Raw genomic sequence first — 27,826 nt, forward strand, 5'->3', positions numbered from 1 at the left:
GTTTCGAGGAATGGCCCATAATTCATAGCAAAGGTGAGTACCTCAATTAAAAACCAGGTCAGCGTGCTCTGATCCCTTAGTTATCCAGCCAACTCTCAAGAATATAATTTGTAACCTTCAAGAAAGTCACTGACATTTACCTCCATCTCATTAAACACTTAACATTTCCCAACAGCTTACGGATTACATTACATAACAGGACATTTATGTCACCAGGGGGAGAGAATAAAAGAAGAGGCCTTGCTGTGAGCCTCAGGACTATTTCAAGGAGGGTTGTAGCGTCAGAATGTTTGGCCAACATTTTTTTATTAAGGCGCGGCCCTGAGGTGAACACAAAGAAAGCCACGAAGTTAGTTGGATCACACATCCACAGGTCCGTCAACCCCACTGGTCCGTGCGTTGCCAACCCCGTCATGATCTCGCAACCCAGCCGCCTTCGCGACTTTCACAAATGTGTGTAATAAACCCAAACCTTCGCATCCAAAAATCTGAATATTTCTGCAGCCCGGAGGAATCCGATGAGCCGTGAAGCTTTTGTTTTTATCTCTTCACAACGCTCTGAATCACAGGGTGCGAGCCACCAATCCCTTTCGTTTCCCTTGCACTGCGTGGCCTATGACGATCACTAATTAGCATCTCAGCGATTTAACCAATCAATTGCTTCATCTGAGTCGGGGAATTGCATATACACCCACACACCCAGCCACCACCTTCACGTGTCTGTTTTACGGTCCATGGTTTGGAGTTGCGATGCCCAGACTCGATTGGAAAACAAATCAAAGCGTCAGCTATCACCTGTTGGCGATGTCTCCCGATTGCACGATTCCCAGTCGAATTCGTCTTATCACGCGAGGCAACCCCCCTGAATTGGGTTTCAACCTAACCGATCCCCATCAGCAGTGCGTGTGGCCTCATAATTCACAGCCCCTAAGGGGTGCACGAACGTTGCCGTGTGGGTGTAAAGCCACCCGCTAACCACTTGAGCCCCCCCCCCGCCCCGCCAACAATAAAATGCAATTAAACTGTAATGAAATAATCATAAAAATGATCAAATACACAATCTACATGCATAATAACGGGTAAAATAATTACCGCCGCTTAGGTTAAAAGCGATAAAGTAATTTACGCACGGCGATAGCGGAATTTTTTTATCGTGCGAAACAGTTGCAAACGTACTTTGCTGTTTTTATTATTGCCGTTTGACGTCTTTCCAGTTCACCTCGTTCAAAACCCGAGGAACACTCATCCGTGACTAATTGCCGCTTAAATCGATTATGAGCATGAAATGCCTCCTCTGGCGTGGTGTCACCTAGCCCCCGGAAACTCGGCGGGCACTGCTACAACATAGAGCGTGGAGGTGAAATCACAAACCCTGGGGCCTTTCACAACGCCCACAAAACACGTGGGCTGTACACACAAAAAAGCCCACACGTGTGAAACGGCTAATGGCCTTAAGCATTGTAGGGGGGGGGAAAGAAGAAAAGAACACCAGTTCCGGAAGAACTGCATCGTGGTTAATCTCGTCCGATGAAGCCGTACCGTCAATTCATTGAGCAGTTGCCGACCAACTGGAGTCCTGCTTATAGCGGTACAACAGTAACTCGTGATAGCATGAGCAAATAATAACAATAATACAATATTCTTGGTACACCTTTTGGCGTCTTCTGGTCCAACACCAGTGGAGACTAGGCTCTGAGAAAAGCCGTCTCGGGTGTGGACCAATCAAATTCAAGGACAGTGCATATTATTATCAGAGTTTACTCTTTTGTTTGCATTTTGACTGCTTGTGTTGTGGTTATTGCAAACATGATGCCTTGAATAAAGGTGTCAGTTTTTGTGCCAGTTAAAAGGGTAAAACCTATTTCTATTTCAATATTCTTGGTTCTTTCGAAACAGTCGTGATAATTTTATTGTTTTATATTTTTATTATTTTATTGTTTCCCTTCTACGTGACTTTACCGAAAGAACCAAGAATATGAATCCCTGCAGTCACGAAAGCTTTAAATAAAAATAATACAATACTTCAACACGTGCGTCATGAACACCGTTGCCTTAAAATAAAAAAAAATTGGTCAAAAACAAGTTTTTCAATGCACATACTGTACTTTTATTTGTACTCAAAGGCAGAAAATGGAAAAAAATGGTCACCCGAGAAATTAATACAATTTGATGTGCTGAATAAAAGTGAGTGGCCTGCATAAACAAATGCAAACATAGCGAAAGGAAGCCACCCACTTTTATTCAGGCCTTAAAATGAAGAGAAAAAAACAATGAAACAGGCGACGTTTCGGGTTTATGGCCTTTCTTCACGGCACGTAAAATATGCTGTTATTTATTTTAAAGTCGCAGTGTTATTGATTCACGTGTTGAGTTATTTGTTGTTGACTGTGCTCGTGCAGCACTGCCAATGCAGCAGCAGCGCCACCAAATAATTTGTAGCAAATAATAGGTCATCCAGTGACTGAGAATATTTATCCTGGAGAAATACGATGAGCTATGAAGCTCTTTTTTAACAGGTGTCCAGCAGTATCTAAACCGGTGACCACGGAGAATCCAACACTAATCGGACAGTTCTATTCGGTAAAGTCACGTAGGTAAAATAAAATAAAATAATAAAATAAAACAATAAAATTCTCACGACGTTTCGGCCACAACACAAGTGGCCTTCATCAGGTGAAGGGACCAGACTGTCTAGAGGACAGCGCTGGAGTCGTGATTTTTTTTTACCTACGTGACTTTACCGAATAGAACCAAAGAGTATGGATCCTTGCAGTCACGAAAGCTTTAAATCTATAACTAATCGGACAGCCCACAACTCCAACGGTGCGGTCTGCGTCCCTAGATTTGTACAGAGATCCATAATAAAGTGTTTTTGGGGTTAGATCGCGTAAATATAAACGTGTCTTTAAACCCGCCATATAAATGTGTTTAACGACACGTTTATATTTACACGATCTAACCCACAAACCTATGTTATGGATAATATTGTTCGCGAAAGCCTACCACGTGTTAAATTGTCCAGAGACGATCGCACCTCAGGTCAGCCGACCCGTGGCATCGTCGTTCGGGTGCCACTGGCATCGTGCAGAAGATGAAGCTGCGGCACTGCTATCGCTCGCTCACCCCACTGCCGGCAGAAGGGCCTCCGAACTCGAGGGAGCTCTCGGCGGTGCTTGGTCTACTCATCCACGTTGGCCGGATGTGCTGGAAGATCTGATGAGCGTACTCAATTCCTGGGGTGATCGGGCTTTTTGCCGGCACAGCTCCCGGGCTTCGGAACGCTTTAAATTTGCGTACAAGACGGAGTCGTGGGACGTGTTTAAGTCCGTCCTGAAAACTCTCCTCTTTAAATTGGCTTGCACCCCCCAGTTCTGGCAGTTTAGCCTGCAACGCCATACCATTGAAGCAACTCGTAGTGAAGATAAATTGGGTCCTCTTTGCCGAAAATATCGGCCGTTCACCAGCATTGATTCAAACAAGCCTGATTGATCTGCTGATGAGACACTGCATGATTAAAAAAAATCGGTTCAGAATTTTCTCGTCTTTAAATAATGCATCTGCTACTTTGTATGCCCCAAAGGCCATGCTGATGGGTTGTGCGCGAAATACTTGAATGTTTTGTGTGCAGAGACTGATATGTAATGTCAGTAAACATATCGTCTGCCTTGTTTTGTGTTGATCTCGTATTGACGTGGCTCCGTGCCGTTATCTTCCAGGGCCGGTCTCTGCCGTGAGATGGGAGGCTGTTCCCGGCGGGAGAGTTCTTGAAGGCTGCGGGCGTCTCGCCTCCTGAGTGCCAGGTAACTTTGCTGCTATCAGTGGCGGGCGGTCGCAAGGGACTCGAGTGGCCAAGGGCCCCCTTCAAGGGCAAAACATTTAAACTGCAAAAAAATCAAGTTTATAAACCGCGCACAAGTTGACGTTTCACACCAGTTTAAGCACAACTGTATGTGTTCATGTTCAACTTCATTCGCTCCGTGCATAGACAGCTTTGCATATCGGAGGTGCGGAGAAGGACAACAAACTAGACACAAAAAGCAGTGTTTACTTGTACTTGGGCGGCTTCTCCTTATTGGAGATAAATCAGCTCGGCTTGGTAACAATTGGGCTGAGCGATTACGCAAGATTGCCGTGACTCAATGAAAGGTTTGGGAAGCTTTCATCCAGCAGTGGATTGACGTGGATGAGGGCCTCTCGCCGCCGTGCGAGTCGTGGGGGTTAATTGGCCATACATCACCACGCAGGTCAGTGCAGGTTCGGCGTAGACTTTGGAGCATAGATGTACGCTACAACGATGGATTTAGCTGCACAGCCCTTTGCTGTCCACTATGTAGGCCTGCGGCCTATAACGCCTGTTATGTAGGGTGGTTGCCCCTTCCGGGCACTATCCAGGGCTGCGTTTTGCTTTGCCTCGGAGATCTGATGGGACCTGGCACGTCCCAGGTGATTTGGTAATAAGACAGTGGATTGACAAAGTGGTTGCTCTTTTTATTATCATCTGCAAGTGCTTAACTTCAGCCAGAACATTGTGGCATGCTGTTCCAGGAATTATGTTGGCATTATTATAATTTTGTTTATGAACATGTTCATAGGATAGGATCATGTTCATAGGATTATAAGAACAAAGGCTTATACAGTAATATAGGATCGTTATGGATATCGTACCTTGTGCTCTAGTAGTAGTGCCTTACGAAGATAATCGCTACTTTATGACAACCTATAATGGTGGTGTGGATAATATTGGGTGAGAAATTAAGCCCTGAATATTAGGATTGGAACAGTGTGTACGCAGTAGATGTGGGTGTGTGTATATGTGGAGTATTATTACATTATTATCATTACTCCCCTCAAGACTCATTTTCAGGAGGGTCCTGCCAAGTTTTCGCAGTAGGAGGGGATTATGCTGCTAGGTGTGATCCCAATTGAATCATATGCAGGTCATTATTTAGCACTGTGATGCAGTGGCGAGATGTCCGCCCCCTCGCCTGGTATGGAGGAGGTCGTGGGTTCGATCCCGACCCTGACGCCTGCTGCTGTATATTTGGAGTTTGCGTGTTCTCTCTCTCCCCGTGGTCGTGTGGATTTTTCTGCGGGTCCTCCGGTTTCTCCCCTTCACATTTAGAAACGGCACTCATTTTGAGTGATTGGCAGCGATAAATGTCCGTATGATAAGCAACTTCGTTGAGCTATCATTTGTGGCCAGATCACTTCTGAAAAGGGCCCCTATAGCTCAATGGTCCTTACCTGGCTAAAAAACAATAGCTAGTTAGTATGAGGGGTTTTATTCACGATGGTATCAAACAGGAGAACCCAGAGCAAACCCATACAGAACAAGGAGAGAACGAGCAAACCTCACGCAGAAAGGTGCCCGAGCTCGGGAATGCAACCCAGACGCCTTCTTGCTTCAGGCACGAGTTGTCACCACTGCGCCAGCCTGCCGCCCGGTGTACACGACGGTACGTGTGTGTGTGCGCGTGTGTGTGTTTGTACGCGTGTGTGTACGCGTGTGTGTATGTACGCGTGTGTGTATGTACGCGTGTGTGTGTGTGTACCATCGGACACTCCACCCCCACAACTCCCAATTGGTGATGGGGCAGTTGTGGAGAGAGTGGAGAGTTTCCCATACCTGGGAAGTGTGCTTATGACCGGCTCCAGTTTAACAGCAGAGGTCTCACTCCGAATCAGTCGAGCGGCAATTTCTTTTCATCGGTTGCGTAACGCTGTGTGGAAGCTACCTGGTCTGTCGCTCCGCACTAAGCTTCAGGTCTTCTCGGGCACGGTCATTCCCTCCCTTCTCTACACTTGCGAAACGTGGACCCCCCTAATGGAACATCTTCGCCGGTTAGAAACATTTAGGCTGGCCTGCCTACGATCCATCCTGGGTTTAACCAGACTGGATTGTGTGAGGAGCTCACAAATCCTTGAAAGATCTGGGCAAGGTCCCATCGGTGAGCTCCTCCGGCGGGCAAGGCTGCGATGGCTGGGTCATGTAACCCGCATGCCCAGCCACCGCATGCCAAAATAGCTTTTGTTCGGCCGGATCGAGGAGGCTAAGCGGGCGCGGCACGGGCTAGAGAAGAGATGGAGTGATGTGGTACAGGAGGACGTGGAGCTGAGTGGACTTGCCGATGACTGGTACCAGCGGTGTCAAGATCGGCCTCTGTGGAGGAGGCTCGTGAAGGACGCTACTGGGCAGTTGGAGGTAGTCGCCCTCCAACAACAACGGAGGGCGGAGAAGCGACGCTCACAATAACGAACGGAGCGCCGGGTGGCTAAAGCACAGCAGGTTGGCACAGTAGGGGGCACAGGTGGTGCATCAGCCAGTCATCTCAGTCAGTCGACCCGTGGCACCTGGGTCTGCCCCGTGACCTGCCAGCGGGCGTTCGACACTCCATGTGGCCTCAAGGTGCACATGTCCTGGCACAAGCGTCGTGGTGACGTCACCGCCACTTAGTGGCGAATGGCGGTTGTTGTTGTTGTGTGTGGGGAGCGATAGTGTAGCAGTTAGCGCACTGCGCTATGAACCTGGCGACCCGGGTTCGATTCCCGCTCACAGCCAACACCATTGATGATTATTTGAACCAGTCCCGGGCCTCCCCTAGGTAGACTCAGCCACAAATGAGTACCTAGTACGGTGTGTAAACATCGTCACTAAGGAGACAAAGGCGGTCGGGCGTGGTGCTGGCCACCCACCCCCTCGTGTACCGTTCCGGCCTTCATAGGTGCTCGCTAACAGCACTTGCCCCTACAGTCTGTTAAGGCTATATGGGGGATCTTTGTCTTTGTGTGTGCCCTGTCGGGGAGCGGTAGTGTAGCTCTGCTACGAACCTGGCGACCCGGGTTCGATTCCCGCACACGGTCAACACCCAGTGACGAATATTTGAGCCAGTCCTGGGCCTCCCCTAGGTCAACTCAGCCTCAAATAAGTACATGTGCCATGTGTAAACATCGCTACTGGGGAGACAAAGGCCGCCGGGCGTGGTGTTGGCCACCCACCCTCTCGCGTGCCGTGCCGGACTTCATAGGTGCCACTCGCTAACAGCACTTGCCCCAACAGTATGTTAAGGCTATACGGGGGGAGCTTTGTCTTTAGTGCGCTGTCGTGTGGATGGGGCTCTCTCAGGGGGAGCTCTCGGGAGAGGTGGGCCCTGTTCTCCGACATCTCGCGTCATTCATCAATCGACGTTCGCGCGCGGCCCGCATGCCCATAAACCCCGAGCCAATGCCAAGAGGACACAAAGCAATGCTGTGGTGGAGGCTCCTGTCGTGTGTGTGTGAGTGTCAATGCGTGCGTGTTTGGAGGGCAGTGGCCCAGCGGTTGGCACGCTGTGCTACGAACCCGGCGTGCCCGAGTTCGATTCCCGCTCATGGCCCAATATCATTGGCGAGTATCTGAACCGTTTCCTGGGCCTCCCTTAGGTCGACTCAGCCTAAAATGAGTATTGTACCTGGTGCGATGCGTAAACATTGCCACTAGGGAGACGAAGGCGGCCGGGTATGTTGTTGGCCACCCACACCCACCCCCTCGTGTACCATGCCAGCATTCATAGGTACTCGCTAACGGAAATTGTCCCTACCAGTCTGTTAAAGGCTATATGGGGGGATCTTCGTGTACTGTGTGAGAGTCTGTGTGTGTGTGCAACCTTGGGAGACTGCACATGTCTATACAAGGCATCAAAGTGCACCTAGCCTGGCACTTACATTGCCTGCCTAGCGCCACCACTCGTATTGATGACCATACCATTCATGCACTATTGTCCCAGCCTGAATGTGCTCACCAACAGCTCTTGTTCCTATGGTCTATGACTATCAATTATAGTGCGGTGTAAGGGATCTTTGTCTATAACACTAAAATAGACATTTGTCTTTGTATGTGCAGGTCTATGTCTTTGTGCACGACAACCGCCACCAATCAAAATGAGTTGTCAGATCGAGAGTGAGAATGTGCCCGTAACTTCACCGCGATGTAAGTTTTAAGTTTGAGTTTATCCGATTTGTTACGCGGCCGATGATGGCCCCGTGGAGCCAGCTTCCCGGCTATTTTACACGGGAGATTCGTGGTGCCAGCAGCGACAACACAGACGTCGACGCTGCAGACAACGACGAGTACATGGCCACCCAGGTTCAATTCCTGGCCATTATTGAACTCACATCATCGCCTAAAATGGTTACAATTAGCACCGGCGAGTCAAAGATGCTCTTCTTTGGTAATATAATTGGGGTGGTTACACAGCGGGAGTGGCATGAACCCAGCGACCATCATCTGATCCGGTCCTGGGTCTCCCCTAGGTCGGCTCAGCCTTTAATGAGTACCCGCGTGCAGCGTGTAATCATTGGTAATGGGGAGGTCATAGGACGCTAGCTAACGAACGCGCGCCCCAACAGCGTGCGTGTCAACAGTGGGATATATAATTTTTGTCTTTCGCACGGTGCACATCCCGGTCAATACAACCACGTGTTCACGTGGACACCTAATCGAAAAGAATTAGATCCCAAGTCAGGGAGGCAGAAGTCACGTGGTGCTTTCGCAATTGATGAGACGTGAGATGTGTTGACCGCGGCTGCTGCTGCTGGAAAGAACAAAACACAAAAAACAAATTGACAGCGCAGGACTCGGCTTCTATTTAAAAAAAAGAGCAACGTGCGCGGAATAATGAATCGCACTGCCGCGATGGATTGCTGCCACACGTTCAGCAGTCACCTGCGAGTCGATTGACATCGTGTGTCACAAAACACAGGAGGCTGGGAGGTAGGTGACACCCCAAAATGTTGGATGGAGGTCAAGCCGTAGGTTGTGCCCCCTCCCAGCTCCCCCCTGCCCAGCCCCCCCCCCCCTTCCCAAGTTACTAAAAATAGCCCCGCCTTCACAGGGCGATTTTCCTGCCAACTACAAAATCGTTTCCAAGCAACCAATAAAAAAAACCCATCACAGCCACCACCAGCAGCACCCCCCGCCGTCATCATTAGCACGGTTGGCTTACGTACGGCACAAAAGAGGTTCAACATACATATGTACATACGTGTGTTGGACTTCTTTCGCACCGTACGTTTGCCAACTTTGCTAACCGGAGGTGCAGACCGTGCTAATCATCACGATCAGAGCAGCCAACACGACCATAGCCACCGTCACAAACACCTCCATCACAACCCTACGCAATGACTACCACCGTTACCCCCATAACCACAACTTCGCCACCATCGTCGCAACCACTAGTACACCACCACCATTATTTGTACCACCATCAGCCGCACCACCACCATTCCCGTCATAAATTTCGATTTAAAGCTTTCGTGACTACAAGGATTCATCTTCTTTGGTTCTTTCGGTAAAGTCACGTAGAGTGAGAATACAATAATAAAATAAAACAATAAAATTCTCACGACGTTTCGGCCACAACACAAGTGGCCTTCTTCAGGTGAAAGGAACAAACCTGTCGGGACGACAGAGCTACAATGAACGCTGCTAAGATTCGCAGCGTCTTTTAAGCTGGTCAAGGTGCCTCACTTCTCTCAACCAGCTTAAAAGACGCTGCGAATCTTAGCATCGTTCATTGTAGCTCTGTCGTCCCGACAGGTTTGTTCCTTTCACCTGAAGAAGGCCACTTGTGTTGTGGCCGAAACGTCGTGAGAATTTTATTGTTTTATTTTATTATTTTATTCTCATTCTACGCGACTTTACCGAAAGAACCAAAGAAGACATTCCTGCCATCACAACCAAAAGCACTGTCACAAATGCCAATACCACAACCACACCAACCACAATCGCCACCATTACCATCATGACGATGGCAATAGGTATGATGTAAGGTGGCCAGCAAGTGGGTTCATGAACCCATGTCTTGAGCCGTCCCATGGGATGCGTGAAGGGTCTTATCTGGATACTCCAACTTCCGCCTACATGGAGGCAAATAGTAATGAATATACAATAATTGACCAAACATCCCAACGGAGGACCCACCTGAGAAGCCTTGAGACTCAGTAAGGCTTTCCTGATTGTCTGTACATTATTCAATAAGGGGCGTTATGAATATGGCAACAATCTGGCGGAGGCATAGTTGGCATCGGCCCTGGTTCCCAATTCCCCCCTCCCCCGACTTCATAGCCCCATGGGCCCCCTCATTTATTTTGTAGGCCATATATAGCCTCCACGTCCTGCATACAATAGAGTCAATAGTGTCTGCACACGTGGGTGGGGGGAAGAAGAGGACATCAGTGGGGCCGACGGGCGAGGTGCGAAATTCGAGTTCGATAAACTGTTGGGTGGACGTTGGGTAAACTCCCCCCCCCCTCCCCCATTGTTTCAACTGTGCCGCGCCATGAGATCGAATGCGCTCGCCGTTACCCTGACCGTGGCAGCATCACGAGGCTTAAACGAGGGGAAAGAATGGGTGGGAAATCGGTGATGAAGGGCCATCTCTGGAAATAGATTTTTTGAGTTGTGTTGTAAACAAAGCGTGAGGTTCTCACGTGGCATTAATATGTAACGGCAGCAGGTGGCAGTAGAGCAAAGCTGTTTTCTCACAAGCTGCTGTCTTAGGGGCCGTCCATAAATGACGTCACGCACCTGGGGGGGGGGGGGTCAGACATTTGTGACAAATTTGACCTCAGGTCTTCGCTCACTTACCAGCTTCACATTCCCTATTGCCGTACAAAAACCGGAGGAAGGGCCTTTGCTATTGATGCCCCCAGGGTCTGGAATGTTATTGCCAATAAACTGCAACTTGAATCACTACCTATGAGATCTTCACTCAAAACTGCTCTAGAGGAGTTGTACACCCCTAGCTGCCACTGCTATTCAGTGGCCTAAAATAAAATAAAATGTTTCGCTCCGGATGACCGCTGCAAAGTATTATCTGTATTTTGATTTAGTTTGCTGATCTAAAAAGTGCATTGCAAAATGTAATACTCCGACTGATGCTTCTGTTGTTGTGGAGTGACTCATGCAGCCAGCTATGGCTCTAGGGGTTGGTGATACATGTTATTTATGTAGTTTATTGTTAAAAATTCGGTCACAGTCCCTATAATCACTGTTACATTGCATTTATGGCTTTAATTTGGTGATTCCGAAAACGTTTTTTGGTTTGGCCATGTTTGTTTGTAGTACGGAGTTAGGCTGATGGCCTTAATCTAAGTTGTCTTGTGGTTGTTGTGTGACTTGCATCCCACTGGGATTTTTGCACACAGCGTTGGTGTACGGTGCTATTTCAAGAATATTTTGATGTTTTTTCCTGGATTTTCTGTTTGCACAGTCACATAGTCACCTTAAGATGTTTTCTTGTTCATGTTTTTGTTTTTTGTTTGTTGCGGTTGCACCCGATTCAAGAGCCGAATGGCTCACAGGGCTATACCAAAATAAATGAAACTGAACTGAACTGAATGTGTGACGAAGGGGGGGGGGTGAGAAATGTGACGTCACATCAAAATTCGCAACTTTAAATACATATAGACAACTAGTTCTACTTAATTAAATATAATTTTTAATAAAAGTTTTCTCCTACAACATCAGAGTGCAGCGCCACATTAAATACGCACTACAATGACAATAGTTTAAAGCGATTTGAAGCATGTGTTTTTTTGGGGGGAGGGGGGGGCAGAGCTTTGTGACGTCATATTTGAGGGGGGGGTCTGACTTTTTGTAACGCCGTGTGACGATGGGGGGGGGGGTCAAAAATCGTCCAAAATCGCGTGACGTCATTTATGGACGGCCCCTTAGGGTTGGAGTGTTTTTTTTAAATTTCCGCCACTTAACAGTTTAGTCAAGGCCCGCTCAGGCGCGTTCCTGTTCAAGCGAATAACGCGTTGAGCGAAAACACCCCCCCAGCCCCCCCCCCCCCCCCATAAAGAATGTCGTAAGGATTCAAGTGTGGCGATGTTACGATGTTACTACGCACAACACACGCGGTGGGACAAATAACTGAGGGTACGCAGCCGCCGCCGCGTCTCTCCATCACGCCGCTCAGCCGCTACAGCTAAAGAAAGCAGTTCGCCGCCGACCACTCAGAAAGCGCGTTATAACGGTGTGCGCGTTGCGTGTATAACGGTGTGCGCGTTCCACGTTATAACGGTGTGTGCGTTGCGTGTATAACGGTGTGCGCGTTCCACGTTATAACGGTGTGCGCGTTCCACGTTATAACGGTGTGCGCGTTCCACGTTATAACGGTGTGCGCGTTCCACGTTATAACAGTGTGCGCGTTGCATGTATAACGGTGTGCGCGTTCCGCGTATAACGGTGTGCGGGTTCCACGTTATAACAGTGTGCGCGTTCCACGTTATAACGGTGTGCGCGTTCCACGTTATAACGGTGTGCTCGTTCCACGTTATAACAGTGTGCGTGTTCCACGTTATAACGGTGTGCGCGTTCCACGTTATAACGGTGTGCGCGTTCCACGTTATAACGGTGTGCGCGTTCCACGTTATAACGGTGTGCGCGTTCCACGTTATAACGGTGTGCGGGTTCCGCGTTATAACGGTGTGCGGGTTCCACGTTATAACGGTGTGCGGGTTCCGCGTATAACGGTGTGCGGGTTCCACGTTATAACGGTGTGCGGGTTCCGCGTATAACGGTGTGCGGGTTCCACGTTATAACGGTGTGCGGGTTCCGCGTATAACGGTGTGCGGGTTCCACGTTATAACGGTGTGCGCGCATTCCGCCTTGTAACGGAACGCGTCCCCCATTATAACAGAACGCGTTCCGCGGTAGAACGGCGCGCGCGTTCTGCAAAACGTGTTCCCCAATGGAAGAAGCGAGCTATAGCGAAACCGCGTTGTAGTGTGAACACCGCGCATGAAGCGAGGGCTTTCCGTGCACACGTGGAGTTTCTCCGGGCACTCCGTTTTCCTCACACAGGCAGTGAGAAAAACTCCTGCATTGGGCCTTCGTGGTTGTGTTCCGTGCGTTTTCAGGTCATGCCGCGTGCTGTTCGGCACGATGGTCCGACGTTTCGTTCCACATGCTGGGAGCAGAAGAAGAAGAAGCTCCCATCATGTGGAGCGAAAGGTCGGACATCATGGCGAGTGGTATCTCACGCCTGTCAACCCCTTATCAGCGCCGGCTTTATTACAGACTAATTCGGACCTTATTGGTCATCCCGTGCACCTTATAAATCTCAACGTTCGTCCTACAAAGTCCCATCACAAGGGAGAAAAACATTTTTTTTAAACTGTTGTTATGCCCGTATCGAAACGGCTATACGCCGTATGGACCTGAAAACTCAATTTCCCTGAACAAGAATACGGGGTTAGGGGCCGTCCATAAATGACGTCACGCGATTTTGGACGATTTTTTTATCCCCCCCCCCCCTTCATCGCACGTCACAAAGCTCAAATCGCTTTAAACTATTATAAAAAAAAGTATATTTAATTAAGTAGAACGTGTTGTCTATATTTATTGAAGGTTGCACATTTTTATGTGACGTCACATTTCTCAACCCCCTCCCCTCGTCACATATCGTCACAAATGTCTGACTCCCCCCCCCCCTCGGTGCGTGACGTCATTTATGGACGGCCCCTAAACCTTATGTGTTGACAGCTGTGGTATCGACTTCAACTGTCCTAGGTCTCCCCTTGGTTGACTCATCACTGATGTTAGTCATAGCCAGGAGTCGAACTCAGGTGGCGGGATTCAAAACGCAGTGCACTAACCACTGTTCCACGATGCATATATTATGAGAGGGCGTTTGCTTGCACGTTTTTTAGCTTATGTTATAAAGGGGCCCTAAATATTAAAAAAACACAAATATTAAAACACAATTGTTTTTTGCTTGCATAGTAAAGTAATTGTATTTTTCCATTTGCTATACAGCCAGATAATGCGAAAAAATCGCTAACCTCAAACACCCAATCGTTCATAAAATTTGAAGGCAGTATAGTACTATAGTAATAGAGCAAGTGCAGAATCACTGAATCGCGGGGCCCTTGAAAGTGCGGGGCCCGTAGCATTTGTAGCTACTTTTGCTACTACGATCATCCGGCACTGCCCACATCGTGTCGGTCATGGGGACAGAGGGTGTTGTTTGACCATACTTCACCACGCTGGTCAGCGCAGGGGTTGGGGGTGGTGGTCGTGGGAACGGAGGACGCAGAGGACTTTAATCGTAACACGTGCTGCCGTCAGCGAGCAGCGATGAAGGCCGGCACGCAGCGCGAACCAGACTCTCGGCCTCCCCACTGCTGATGCTTACGCACCGTTTTGGGTACTCATTTACCGCCGAGTTGACCTAGGGAAGGCTCATTTAGCTCTTTGATGTTAGCCGTGAGCGGGAACCAAAAAAAGGAGCGGTGCACTAAACCACTGCGCCACCGCTCACCACACACACACACACTGCAGAGTTTAATCGTCTCGAATACAAGCAGGCCAGGATAAAGTAAACACAAGCAAGGCGAGGTTAAACTGTGTTTATGGAACATACAGTACGTACACATACATCAATGTGGGCACGGAAGGGCCGGTATAAGCGATGTGTACCAGCTTACCATTGGCTATGGGCTCGCGTACGTGTGCGCTAACGGTGTGCATATTAAACGCCACGTAGAAAAATAAAGACGAAATACATTTGCTTTCTGCTGGGAAGCATTCAGAGTTAATAGTTCAACAGTGACATGTTCACACCAACACAGCTGGAGCACGAATAATTTATTTTGAGCTCTGCCTTTGTTTGTTCGGTCATGCCAAACGACAACACAACATTCAGCAAAAACAAAAATCTGTTTCGTCCGATGCAAAACATTTATGGGGTGGTTTTTTTTGCGGAGTGGGGGGGGGAGTGAGGGCTCAGTAGAGCCTCAACACTGCTTTTGAAGAGGGTCGTGCCACGCTGGGATATTTGGCCAATTCGTGAGCAGACACCCGGCGAGCCAGCGGTCCCGCAGAGACGTGGGGGGGGGCACGAACCCACTCACCGCACTCGCTGGGCTGTCCGACTTGCAGCCCAGCTAGTTCGGGGTGCTTTGTACATCTCGAAGCGAATCCACCCAACCCTTGTCTCTGACGCTCATGATCACAGGCGCGTGTTCGGCTGCACCTGCCTGGACAGTTGTTTTCCATCAATCAATTGCCCCCTTCAAAACCACTGCCTTCCCCCGCAGCCGCTTTGTAAGCGAAACAAATCCTGCCAGCAGTTTCGTCTTTGCAAGCGAAGGGTTGTCTGTTATATAATTACAACTGGGATGTCTGATATTACAAAGGGGAAAACGCAGGGACAGGTAATCAGATGGACAGATAGATGGCAGTGAAATAGAATATCAAGAGGAACAGTTCAGTTCCTGAAGGAGCCCCACGCACACGCAGCACAACTTTGATCGCTGACTTTTTTCGCACCGTGCGTAGCCAACCGTGATAATCGGAGGTGCGGGGAAAGGGCAACAAGCTAAACACAAAAAATTGTGATCTAAATAAATGAGTTTTCAACTTAGATTTAAAGGTGCACCGCTCTAGTGGCTTCCTAATATTGTAAGGAAGAGCGTTCCGGACGGCCGCGGAAGCGCGTCTGAAACCGTGCGATGCGGTGACCGCCTTTGTTTGATGGTCATCCAGAAGCCGCTGCGGAGATGACCGGAGTCCACGTGCTGGTTTATGCCTTGACAGTACACAGAAGCAATTATGCATTTATGAACAAACAAGTAGCCACGACGAACGTGTAGAGACAGACAGGCCAACAGCGGCCCCCACTGAGCCGGATCCGATCCCCCGATTCCTCTCTCCCCACAGCCTTCGATCCATCGCCATCTCCACGGCAACAGGGGCGCGCGTTCTCGGCAACTCCCCCGCTTTCTCTTCCCCAGAGCCGTCCCTAGGGCACACGCCGAATCGGGGTGACCGCCCCGGGCCCTGTCCTTTGGGGAAGCCCTCCCTCCCCCTCCTGCGCTTCGACGTCACGGTGTCGGATGTAATACTTCCCGTAGAGTTTGACGGCGTCGGGGGCGGCCCACACGGTGCGAGTCGCCCCGGGCCCTGTACCCCCCCCCATCCTTCATGGGGGGCCCTATTCTCAATTGTCATGTTCTCGACTTTCCTTCCAACGTAGAACCCACGAAACTTCTACTGACATTCATTCTAGATTTGAAGCTGTCATTCATGTCCGAACCATCTCGGTCTATTTCTCACTCAACTCTTCTATAAACGATGTGTACGTGTACGGTGAACTTTTTTGTTCGCCGTACGTAGCCAACTGCGCTAACGGGAGGCGCGGGCAAAAGGACAACAGACTGAACGCGGAAATCGATTCTGAAGAAAGAAGGAAGGAACACAGAAGACAGAAGAATAAGAAAGAATCAGGATGTGATCTTCGCTCACTCCACAAATCTGTCACCCTCACCGCGTGCACCAGCCGTTTTCTTTCGTGCCGCCCAGCGCTCCGAGGGGTGGAGAAGATGACAGCCTGCCCGCGGTCTTCCCCGCTGCTGTGTGCGAAAGCACAACGAATGTCGCCAACTTGGCGGCCCGAATGCCCCACAAAGATGTCCCGGCCTGAAAAGCTACGGCACAAAAAAGGGGGTCAAAGTAACGTGAGCGTCGGCCCGTCGCTGGGAATATTTTTGACGTGCGGAAGAAAGAGAAGCGCTCCGAGCTGTCCACTACACCAGTCTCTTGGGCGCCGCGGTGGTGAGATGTTAACTACCTCGCCTAGTATACAGGAGGTTGTGGGTTCGATCCCGACCCTGATGCCTGTATATTTGGAGTTTGAGGTGTCTCTCTCCCCGTGGTCGCGTGGATTTTTCTCTGGGTCCTCCGGTCTCTCCCTCCACATTTAAAATCAACAACATTTAGAATCAGCAACATTTAGAATGAACAAGATTTAGAATCAGCAACATTTAGAATCAGCAACATTTAGGATCAACAACACGCATTCAGAGTATTTGGCCGCTATTTAACATCCACGTGATGATAAGCCACTTCATTGAGCTGTCATTCACAGCTCGGTCACTTCTGGGCCTTACCTGGTAAAACAAAAATAACAGTTGAGTTTTAGTTTTATTTCTTTCAGGTCAAATTTGGCACTTTCTGGTCACATACCACTCCACTACGATGCACAAGTACTTGATAGTTTGTGCCGTGGGTACGTGTGCTGAAAAGCAGAGGCCATTGAATGACGCAATAAGGAGATGTATGGGTGTGCATCAGCGTGTCATTGTGTTTTCGGGTTGCCACCTGTGACGTACAAAAACTGGGAAAGTTGTCGGCAGGCCATCTCACGATGTCACAAAACGTGTTGTTTTATTGATACACCTGACCAAAAAACCGGCGCTGAATGTCCCCGGAAGATCTCCACCATTCTTATGCCAGTAACCTCAACAAGTGGATGGGTCATCCTGGGGCAACATTATACGTGGGTCTGTTTAATGTTTACGCATTCGTACACCCATTTATCTAAACCAAAGCAAACTTGCATGGGTGTGCATCAGTGTGTTACTGTGTGTATGTATACATTTAATGTAAGTGAATCTTTTAGCTGTAACACGTTAAGGAAATTGATATACAGTATATGGATGTGTGTGTGTCTGAATATGGGGAGAGCGGTAGTGTAGCGGTTAGCGCGCTGCGCTATGAACCCGGTGACCCGAATTCGATACCGGCTCACGGCGAACATCAGTGACGAATATCTGAACTGGTCTTGGGCCTCGCCTAGATCGACTCAGCCTCAAATGAGTACCTGGTGTTCCGTGTAAAAAAAACCCCATCTGCACTGGGAAGACAAAGGCGGCTGGGCGTGATGCTCGCCAGCCTTCATATGCGCGCTCTATTAACAGCACGTGCCCCAACGGAACCGTGTTGGCTGTTGGGGTGGGAAGGATAGCTCTATCCGTGATGAATGTTAGCGCATCTCTAAATCTGTACTAATCAAGGAAACATTCGTAGACCGATTTATCCAAAGCAAAACACCCTCCTCTAACATAGCCACCTGCTTCCATGTGAGCCACGCATTGCTTGCAAGTGGAAAATAAAGTGATGCGTGAAGCCGGGCCGCGGTGTTGTGCCCCTGCTGTAATTACATTTTCCCTGAGGGTGCAAGGGTTAAATAAGGGCTGGTGGAGGTCTGGTGTTGCAGGCTGCTGTGTGTGCACTCTTGAGTGTGTGTTTACGTTTTTTTTTTAAATGGCCACACTGCGGACATTCTTATCGTGCCAGCACCGTGCAGGGATGGGCCCAAGTGCAAAGCTTAAGCTCGTTTTACAGGCTGCACCCATTCAAAAGTTGTAGCCTGTTTACAAAGTGCCTCCCCCCCGATGCTAACTGATTTGCAGTATTATGAAGAGCTCGCCAACGACAAGCAAATTCGAAGCTGCACCCACACAAAGCTGCACGGGTGGCAACTGGCGCTCGGTGTTAGTGAGGGCTGTTCAGAGACGGCCCATTTATAGTTGTTGAAATACAAGCACAATTGCAACATCTAAAATCGCTTGCCCATCGTGCCATTACATGTAAGAATTGCCAATAGTTAGCACACCCGGTAGTTAAAACGGTGGACAAGATTCTAAAGCAGTCCCATCTCTGTCCACCCAGTAATATAAAAGGGGTAAAGTGTGGGTAACTCTATCCTTTGCAAATGTTTGGCCAGCCTGGAAGATTAAGCTGAATATCCTTCTGTAAGGGCTCGAGCACTTCCGTGAGGAAAGTGGCGTAATGAATCAAATGCAGTCCTGCACCTTTGCCTTTTCATGATAATGTGGTACAACCTCACTGAATCTCAAGGCTCAGTTAGGAGTATTGTGTTTGGATAGATTGGCAGCTCATTCGTTTTCATATGCAGGGGGGGAAATATCGCAACGCCCAGAGAAAACCCACACCAACATTATAGGAATGCAAAAAATACAGCTTTGACCAAGTGCAGCTGGTAAACACACTGCTGGATGCAAATGCAGCTGGTGTGGTAGCCCAATGTTCCGAGGGTTCTTTTCCAAGGCTGTTCCATGCTGCTTTTAGTATCGGAAGGAGAAAAGGGGAAAATATGTGTAAATAAGACCAGCGACTAGGAAATAAATACACATGTAGGCCGAGCTATTTATAAGTCCAGCCTGAAACGCAGCTGCAAGCCCCGACAGCGAATCGAACTCAGGGTTCACTTTAAAATTAGCTGTGCTCGCTCAGTCTACCATGGTTATACCGTGTGTGGGGCAACTTGGCATTTAGAAACACGGCAGTGTCATAACAAGCACAAACCCTATAAACCCAACGACCCGAGTTTGATTCCCAGCCACAACCAACGTCGGCGGCGAGCCGATTCTGGCACCTCCTCTTCACTAACCTGCGTTATTGACCATACATGGTGAAGTATGGTCAAGCAACCCCCCCCCCCCCCCATTGACCGAAACGGCGTGGTGACTCCTTCATCAAACAGTGGCTTTATAAACGGCTGTGCTGTATGTTAAAATCTAACAGTACAATTATCTAATACAAAATGTATTTCAATTGATTGCTCTAACCTGCACTGTGCGGGCATGGTTTACTAGATCTTGTAAAGGGTTTATATGCATGGGAAGTAGTTTGCAATAAAACAGTAGTCAGTAAATTGTTAAACGAGATGTGTGTGGTTGTCTCTCAATCCCCCACTGCTGAGTAAAAGCTTTAGCTGGATCCTCGTGAAAGTCATGAGGCTCGGTGAGGTTTTCCTGGAGGCAAAAGGCAATCCAGCTTCCTCCTACACACATATAATCAGGAAGCAATGGGTCAAACATCCCATGTAAGGACACGACTGTGTGGGATTTCGTGGTAGTGTACTGATGTATAGCTACCGTCAGATGTGTTTTCAGATTGTGGCGCGTTTTGCTCTTGGATGATATCCAAAGTTTCACTTCCAAGTGCGGAGGGGAGGGTCTTCCAGTGACTCAATTATCCAAGTTGATTCCTGAAGCGCTGTGTGTTTTGTTTGAAATGTGGCCATGTGGATGTCACACACGGCAGCACGTCCAGCGAAACATCGCCAAGCTTTGCAAGAATGGCAGCTGGGTTTCACGGGGCAAAGCTGCGGATTTAACAATAAAAACGTACACACAATTTTGATTTTCACTTAAGTTCATATATTTTTATCCTGTGGAATTTCTTTGTTTTTACTGCTTGAGTAGGCCTGGGGAGGCCGTACTTCCACACCTAGATCCCCTCCCCAATTTTGAGGGACATATTTGGTTTGCATCTATCTCCGGCGAGAGTGATGGCCTTGGTTAGTTTGATATTCTCCATAATTACGATCAGATTCTTTATTTAGACCGGAGGAATCTGATGAGCGATGAAGTTATATTTCACAGATGCCCAGTAGTGGCGGGTCAGCAAGTTACAACCATACAAAAGAATTATGACTGAAAGTTGAATAAACATCTACAAATCAGATATATACATTATACACAAACTAAATCAACAAATAAGATACAGGACTGTAAATATAAATGTACACCCCTTTGTTTATTCACTCTTGAAGGCCTTTCCCTGTGTCATGAAGAGAGGTTGTATGACCATACTTCACCACGTTGTTAGTGTAGATTGGTGAAGATTGGGGGAAGCGATGGGGCACCGATTCAGATATCACTCGATGCCTATCTTAGAGCCCCGACAGCGAATCGAACTCAGGGTTCATAAGACCGTGGCCCGAACCACCGCCCCACCGCTAAACAATCAACAAGTCCCTTTGCCATTAACCTATCTTATCTCCGTGTGTACCTTATTCCTCCGTTACATCTACATAATCTATTTCATGGCTGTGTTCCTCTCACTCTCCTCCATAGAGTATATCTTATCTCTCCGTTGCTTGTCTCACTCTCTCCTGCCTAGAGAAAAAAAAAACGTCTTTAAGTTGTCTCCTGGTCAAACTAGCTCAGAGCGGTGCTCATCATAAGGTAAATACTGCCGTGTATTTATGCCCAGGTATAAGGGCCCTAAGGGTGAGTTGTGGCGCACAGGTTACCACGCTCTCCTGTGAACCCGGATATCTAAGTTTGAGTCCTGGTCGCGGCTTACGACATCACTAGTCCTGCGCTGACCAGAGTGGTGAAGTATGCGCAACAGCTATCATCACGTCGCGGCGTGAGGGAGGCTTTCCTTCATTCAGCAGTGGATTAACAAAGGAACGTAAGTTATTTGACTCTTGTTTTGTTTTAGAGCCCAATTGAGACTAAATACTGTACCCTCTCTTTAACAGACCGTTTTTAAGAGTTCCTGGGGGGAAAGTCCATCTTTCTTTAGCAGGTCATGCACTGTTGTCCTTTATCAATTGATTTAAAGTATGCAGTACGTCAACGCACTGTATTCTATTTTGACTGAAAAATTTCTTGACTGCTGGAATTCTTCCGGTAAAGTCACGTAGACAGAAAAATAAAATAAAAAATAAAGTTAATAAAAATTATCGTGGCGTTTCGATCGCAACACGTGATGACGACCGTTTGTGTTCACTTTATTTTTTTATTATGTATTAGCTCATATACCCGGCGTTGCCCCCGGGCCAAAAAAAAACATTTCAAAACTACTCTTAAAAATCTAACAGCAGTGCGTACTGACTGCGGTGGTACCTGCTATGATTAGAGCAGTGCATACCGACTGTGGAGGTACTTGCTATCAACTACAGCAGTGCATGCTGACTCTATAGCAGTATTTATCGACTCTAAAGCACAAAGTACTCACCTGACAGAGTGGCGTGGTGAGGCCTAGTCCCGTGCAGAGCCTCCGGCCTCGCCTGGATTGTCCAGCCGGCCGAGGTGGCACCTTGGCAGGCTGGGGTTGGGCTGCTACCCCTGACCGCCCCCCCAGCCACGATCTCCACGGCCGCTCTGCAGTAATATCTACGGCCTATAGTGGAAGCATCTACCGACTGTATATATTAGTAACTGCACGCATCGGGGTGTATGGGACATCACACAGTGAAGAATTTACCTGAGCGTTTAGTGTATTTTCATAGCATTTTTAACGCGAAAGAAAATGTCCCCCTCACTCCCACCCAAGGCGTGCGACTTGGCATGGGCCGTCCCCCCCCCCCACCAAAGGCGCGTGAGTTGGTATGGTCGTGCACGCGTCATAAATAAATAAAAAGCGCACAGAAATAGCACTAAATCGCTAATTAAACTAATTTAAAGTTGACGGATGTGAAAAAGGAATATCCCTTGCTCACGGCGGGGCTTACGGCGTGGTACCTGGCTATCTTTATTTTACGTAAACGCCCACCTTTGGAGAGCACAACATGTTTTTTGACTTTTATATATATAGAAGATTATTAGCACCCTATTATGTTTGGCAAGCTTCTACTCCAAAAAGACACGTGTGGGCGGTTATTGAAATACGTGGCCCATTTGGAACCGAAATTACGACTGAAATTGAACAGTTGACAGACCTTCAGAGAATAGGAATGCAATGGCGATAACCAACGCCTGTACAAAAAAGATGACTACCTTGGACGGTAACGTTCTGGGAGTGAAGAGCAAATCGAGCCCTGAACCTGAACTCCCACACCCCGGTTTTTCACCAGAGCCACGCTGTCAAGGTTCGAGATGTGGGAGTTAGGGATCGGGCGAAGGGTCTGTTTGGGTGGCGTTTTGGTCTGTGGTTGGTTACGCTCGACAATGGATAGGGCTGATGTTAGGGTATTTATTAGGATTTCCTGCTCAAATGATCAGTGGGGCGGTGCTCATCTGCTGCTTACAGCCCTAAGCCAGTGGTGGAAATTCCACATTCCTATGTCGGGTGAGAGTTTATCCATAGGACAACCAAAACAAATGCGGTTTGATCGTAGGGTTTGGGCTCGGATGATGGTCTGGTTGGCTTGTTTCATTCGGGTTGAGTGTCGGTTTAGAGGCTAGTTTTGTTCCGGTTAGGGTCTGGTTGGTTAGTTAGGATAGGATTAGGGTCTGGGTGTCTATTATAGTTTGTGTTAGGATTTTGTGAGTGCTCCAATATATTTAGACTTTAAAAGCTCACAGCACCTCCGAGCGACAGACATTTTAGTGAGTCAGCAAATTACCCATTTTGTTTTCTTTAAATATTTTTTTAAGTCCAGTGAAAAAATATATATACTTTCTCTTTTTTGGGGGCAGAATTATTGCGAGTACATTTCTCTCTGTCGCTCTCTCCCTCGCCCCGCTCTCTCTCTTTGTTGACTACCTCCCATTGTTTATATATATACATCCCCAGGGTAAAGGGCAGGACAGGGCTGGACTCAGGCTTGTGTAAGTGGTTGCAGCAGCAGCAGTAGCCAGCGGGGTGGCCAGCTGGATGTCAGGTGCGTTTCAGGTGAATTCGCGGAAGTGTTAGTCCATTGGGGAACTGTTGGCGGGCATGGTCAATTCACATGCAAAGCTGTGATTCATAACTATATCTGCAGGTATTTAAGTACACACACGCGCGCGCGCATATACAGCCAAATGCCAACACACCAAAGCACACACGACCACCACCTACCCCATCCTTAATTCCTAACACTTTCAAACAGCAACCACACGGAGATGCACAACCAGACTAATGTGCATACAGAGCCACCTTCATCACATTTGTACACAAATAATTATTTAGCTTTCCATATACTGTACATCCATCACGTGCATATACACCTGCAGGTAGCATACACCTTTACGCGTATTACAGATTCGTATAAGCTTAACAGGCACACAGCAAGATCCACTCGCACGTCTCGTATACCAATACACGAATACATCCTGGACATGCATATTCACCGACAAACACAGGACTGCACTATAATTAATACACACTAATTACAGCACACACAACTACTACAGCATGTGCATACGCAGGTAACATACACGTAACATGTATGGAAAGACACCCAAGATGAACACACGCCTGCGTACCCTCTAACATGCACACGCATACGGATATACACACACGTACCAACATAAACACACGTACATAGACCAACCCTTCAACACATGCAAGACACACGAACACACGTACTACATACAAAGGCTGCATATACACGTGCACACACAGCTCTATATGTGCACTCTGACACTCAAAAACTAAACCGATGAGAACACGCACACACATAATGTGACACACACTGACACACACACACAAACAGACACACCTACAGTGACACACACACTTATCCACCAACACACGCGCATTGACATACATACGCTCACACACACTGACACACACAATGACAACACACACAATGTAACACACACTGAAACACACACTGACACACACACAGACATCCACAGTGACACACATATCCACCAACACACACACATTGACATTCATACTCACGCTCACACACACTGACACACCCACAGTGACATACACACACATCCACCAACTACACGCACATTGACATTCATACACACGCTCACACACACTGACACACACACACTGACACACGAAAGGAAAGCATCCACACCCACACTGCGTCAATATATTTTTACGTCTATCCTGTTGCACACACAGGCATACACACACAGGCACACACACTAACTAGCACATACAGCACGAGCAGAAATATAGTGAACGTGCCAGAAAAACGTGTTTGAACAGCGATTGTTGGCACTGTTGGAGGCTGAGGTGATAACTGCAGCGCTCAAAACAAACCGGGTACAGGTTCGAACCCGGGTCGTGGTTGTGTCGGGGAGCTGGCTGGCTGTTTGGATTATCGGCGGTTTTGGGACGTCGCTTAGTCGTGGTTAGGTGGGTGGTAGGGTAGGTGGGTGTGTGGTAGGGTAGGTGTGTGGTAGGTTGGGTGGGTGTGTGGTAGGGTAGGTGTGTGTGTGGTAGGGTAGGTGTGTGGTAGGTTGGGTGGGTGTGTGGTAGGGTAGGTGGGTGTGTGGTAGGGTAGGTGTGTGGTAGGGTAGGTGTGTGGTAGGGTAGGTGTGTGGTAGGGTAGGTGGGTGTGTGGTAAAGTAGGTGGGTGTGTGGTAGGTGTGTGGTAGGGTAGGTGTGTGGTAGGTTGGGTGTGTGGTAGGTTGGGTGGGTGTGTGGTAGGGTAGGTGGGTGTGTGGTAGGGTAGGTGGGTGTGTGGTAAGTGGGTGGGTGTGTGGTAGGGTAGGTGGGTGTGTGGTAGGGTAGGTGTGTGTGTGGTAGGGTAGATGGTGTGTGGTTGGGTGGGTGTGTGGTAGGGTAGGTGGGTGTGTGGTAGGGTAGGTGGGTGTGTGGTAGGGTAGGTGGGTGTGTGGTAGGGTGGGTGGTAGGTTGGGTGGGCGGATAGATGGTTGGGTCAGTGCATGGGTTAGGTGTGTGGATGAGTAAGTAGTTGTATTTACGTTGAAATTATTTCGCAGACCGTGCTAGTAGGAGGTGCGGTTGGGTCGGTGGGCAGGTGGGTGGGTGGTTAGGGGTAGGTGGGTGGTTGGCTGAGTGGCCGATTTCAATGGCGATTGGTTGAAGAAGCGCTTTGGAAGTTGAGTATGTGGGTGGGGATCGGTCGTTGGTCGAATGGGTGGCAGGGTGGCAAGATGAAGGAGAGGACATTAATGAATTCACTCAATACGGCGGTAACGTATGCAGATCCAGGCGAGAGCTCATTGATTGATTGAGGCTAGCTGGCTGGCAGGCAGGCAGGCAAATAAAAAAAAACTCTGTGGCGAGACAGAGCTGGGATCACCCGCGGATCTACGAACACGTGGGTTGGATTCTGCTTGAATTACAGCCCTGAGACAAACGGGAAAACGGGCACCTCTACGCTCCCTTGAAGCTCCGCTTTGCGCAGAGCGCAGTGCGCTCGCGAGGCGATGAGGAGGACGCGGAAGGGCACGGCAGCGCTCGCCGCACAGGATCCAGGTCTAGGGTTCGACTCCCAGTCCGCGGTGCAGATCAACTCGACGAGGAGGCGGGCTTCGCAGTTCCTGCAGGTATTTGTTTTGTGTCACTGCAGATTCACCGGATTATAAGAGAGCAATTATCTCTCACCTCACCTCGCCACACACCCCCCCACCCCCCCTATTTTTTTCTGGATTTGAAAGAAAAAGTTGGAGTTGTGTCTTATAATTCGGTAGAGGTGTGTGTGTGTGTGGTTGAGATTGCGCCATAAATAGGTTCTCGCAAACAGGAGTTGCCAGTTTCATATGGGGAGTCTTGTGTGTGCGTAATATATATGCATAGGCGGAGTTTGACTTCGATATTGGGGGGGGGTAGGGGTTCGCTTTGGCCCTAGTATTAGGAATGCCGGGCGCATATATATTGTTTATCTTGCTTGTAAACTACTGAAAATTAATTAAGGTGTCTAGTTTGGGGGGGGGGGGGCACTGCCCCCCCCCCCCATGCCCCCTCCCAAACTCAGCCCATGCATATATGAGAGATCATATCTGCATGCCTTTTAATGGGTTGACATCGGGCACAACATTTGTGGTGCGTCTTACTTTTCCGGAGCGTCTCAAGGGGGGAAGAAACAAAAAAGGCGCAGCCCCGCAATGGCCTATACTCTCACGCCGCCTGCTGCCAAGAAGTAGCAGCCTGCTCCACTTGGAGGGAGCTCCGCTCTGAAATTCCCTCTCTCTCTCTTTCCCTGTCTCTCTCTCTCTCTCGGGCAGTGCTCGGCCAACTTCGCCCGTAACGTTCGGCCAGACGTCTTGGAAGAATAAGTGGCAGCAGTACCCCCCCCCACACTCTTCCCCACCACGACAACCAACCGTGGTGCAGCAACAACAACACTTTTAATTGTCAAACTTGCCACGTTGGGTTTAAATGCCCTCCCCGCACCCCCACGACAGATCGAACCGGCACATTAAGCTCCCCCAATTTAGTGTGTGCTCTGTGTATACGGTATTGTATTGCACACAACTATATACTCGGTATATACATATAGGACAGTGTACATATTGTACTGTTGGTGTTTCTTAATGTCTTTTATATATTTTTTTGTACTAACCAAAATGAGAAGTCTGCTGTAAAAGGGGATGTTAACGAATCGGTGATATCAGGACCTCTGCAGCTTTTGCAAAAACAAAATTCGCCGCTATGTGCCAATACCGACACTGTACATTGTCGTAAAGCCAAATGCAGTATTTATTGCATCAACTTCTAAATTGCTAAACTCTGAGAAAGGTGTATTTTTTGCTTATCGGAATACGGTATCAAGGTCTTAGTTTGTAAACATACAAACAATTGAATATTGTATATCGTGCACGATATTACTGTATTGGCCATACGTCACCACGCTAGTTAATGCACCGTTTTGTCTTTTAAGAGCGTCTCGTTGTCAAGTAGAGTTCTGAACTCTTTTGACCGTTGAGAGTTCATCGAGAGTCATTCTCTCGTTTGTAAGAGATTTGTAGTAAGGATATTGTTTTCTCTAACAATTCGTACATGCGTATGCATGCCTTGTGTTGTCTAAATAAAATGCTATGAATGTCATTTAAGAAGGGCTTTAAATAGTATTGATGGAAAGTATGCCTTGATGTGGTGGGAGGGTCCAATATTCCTGAATTTTTCGAGAAAAGTTGTGGCATCTGCAGTAGGTGGTACTCGTATTACTGACTCTAGAAAGATTAGTTGATCGTGATGGGTATGGGATGGGATTTTTAAATCGCTTACATGGGATTTTTAAATCCCTTACATGAGATTTTAACCTACTGGGCTGTCATGGCCGTAATAATTCAACCCTACACCCACACCGATTCGATTAATTGTTGCAATTCAGACCCTCAATTTGGCTCAATAATCGATTATTTTAGTCTGCATTTTTAGCTCAAACGCGTGATTGTTACAAATGTATGTTGAACTTCTTTCGCACCATACGTAGCCAACCTCGCTCATCGGAGGTGAGGATAAGAATGTGACGTATACATGAAACGAAAATGCACGATTAAATGGATGCACCTTGAGCTTTGAGTTTCAAGCCATTTTTATTTTGTTTAACCAGGTAATAACTCAAGATAACCTGGATAATTCCCATTTGCTAGAGCG

The 27,826-nt window shown here is 48.2% G+C and overlaps 1 protein-coding gene across 4 annotated transcripts in view; it reads left to right on the top strand.

Annotated features, from left to right (window-relative positions):
• Positions 1-27,826, top strand: part of LOC116948620 (5'-AMP-activated protein kinase subunit gamma-2-like) — a 164,512-nt gene that overhangs the window by 10,288 nt on the left and 126,398 nt on the right. Inside the window, exon 2 of one of the 4 annotated variants that reach the window (XM_076071650.1) lies at positions 3,717-3,800. The exons of 1 other annotated variant lie outside the window; for it this stretch is intronic. Coding sequence is in view for 1 of the 3 variants with exons in the window: in XM_032965472.2 (XP_032821363.2) it covers positions 25,654-25,773 (120 nt within the window). In the remaining 2 variants the exon portion in view is untranslated. Of the gene's footprint in view, positions 1-3,716; positions 3,801-25,327; positions 25,774-27,826 lie in introns of those variants that run through there. 2 more of the 4 variants (XM_032965472.2, XR_012945922.1) reach the window with 2 other exon arrangements.

The sequence above is a fragment of the Petromyzon marinus genome, chromosome 34 (assembly GCF_048934315.1).
Source record: "Petromyzon marinus isolate PM22_M1 ecotype Great Lakes invasive population chromosome 34, UKy_Petmar_22M1.pri1.0, whole genome shotgun sequence".
NCBI lineage: Eukaryota > Metazoa > Chordata > Hyperoartia > Petromyzontiformes > Petromyzontidae > Petromyzon > Petromyzon marinus.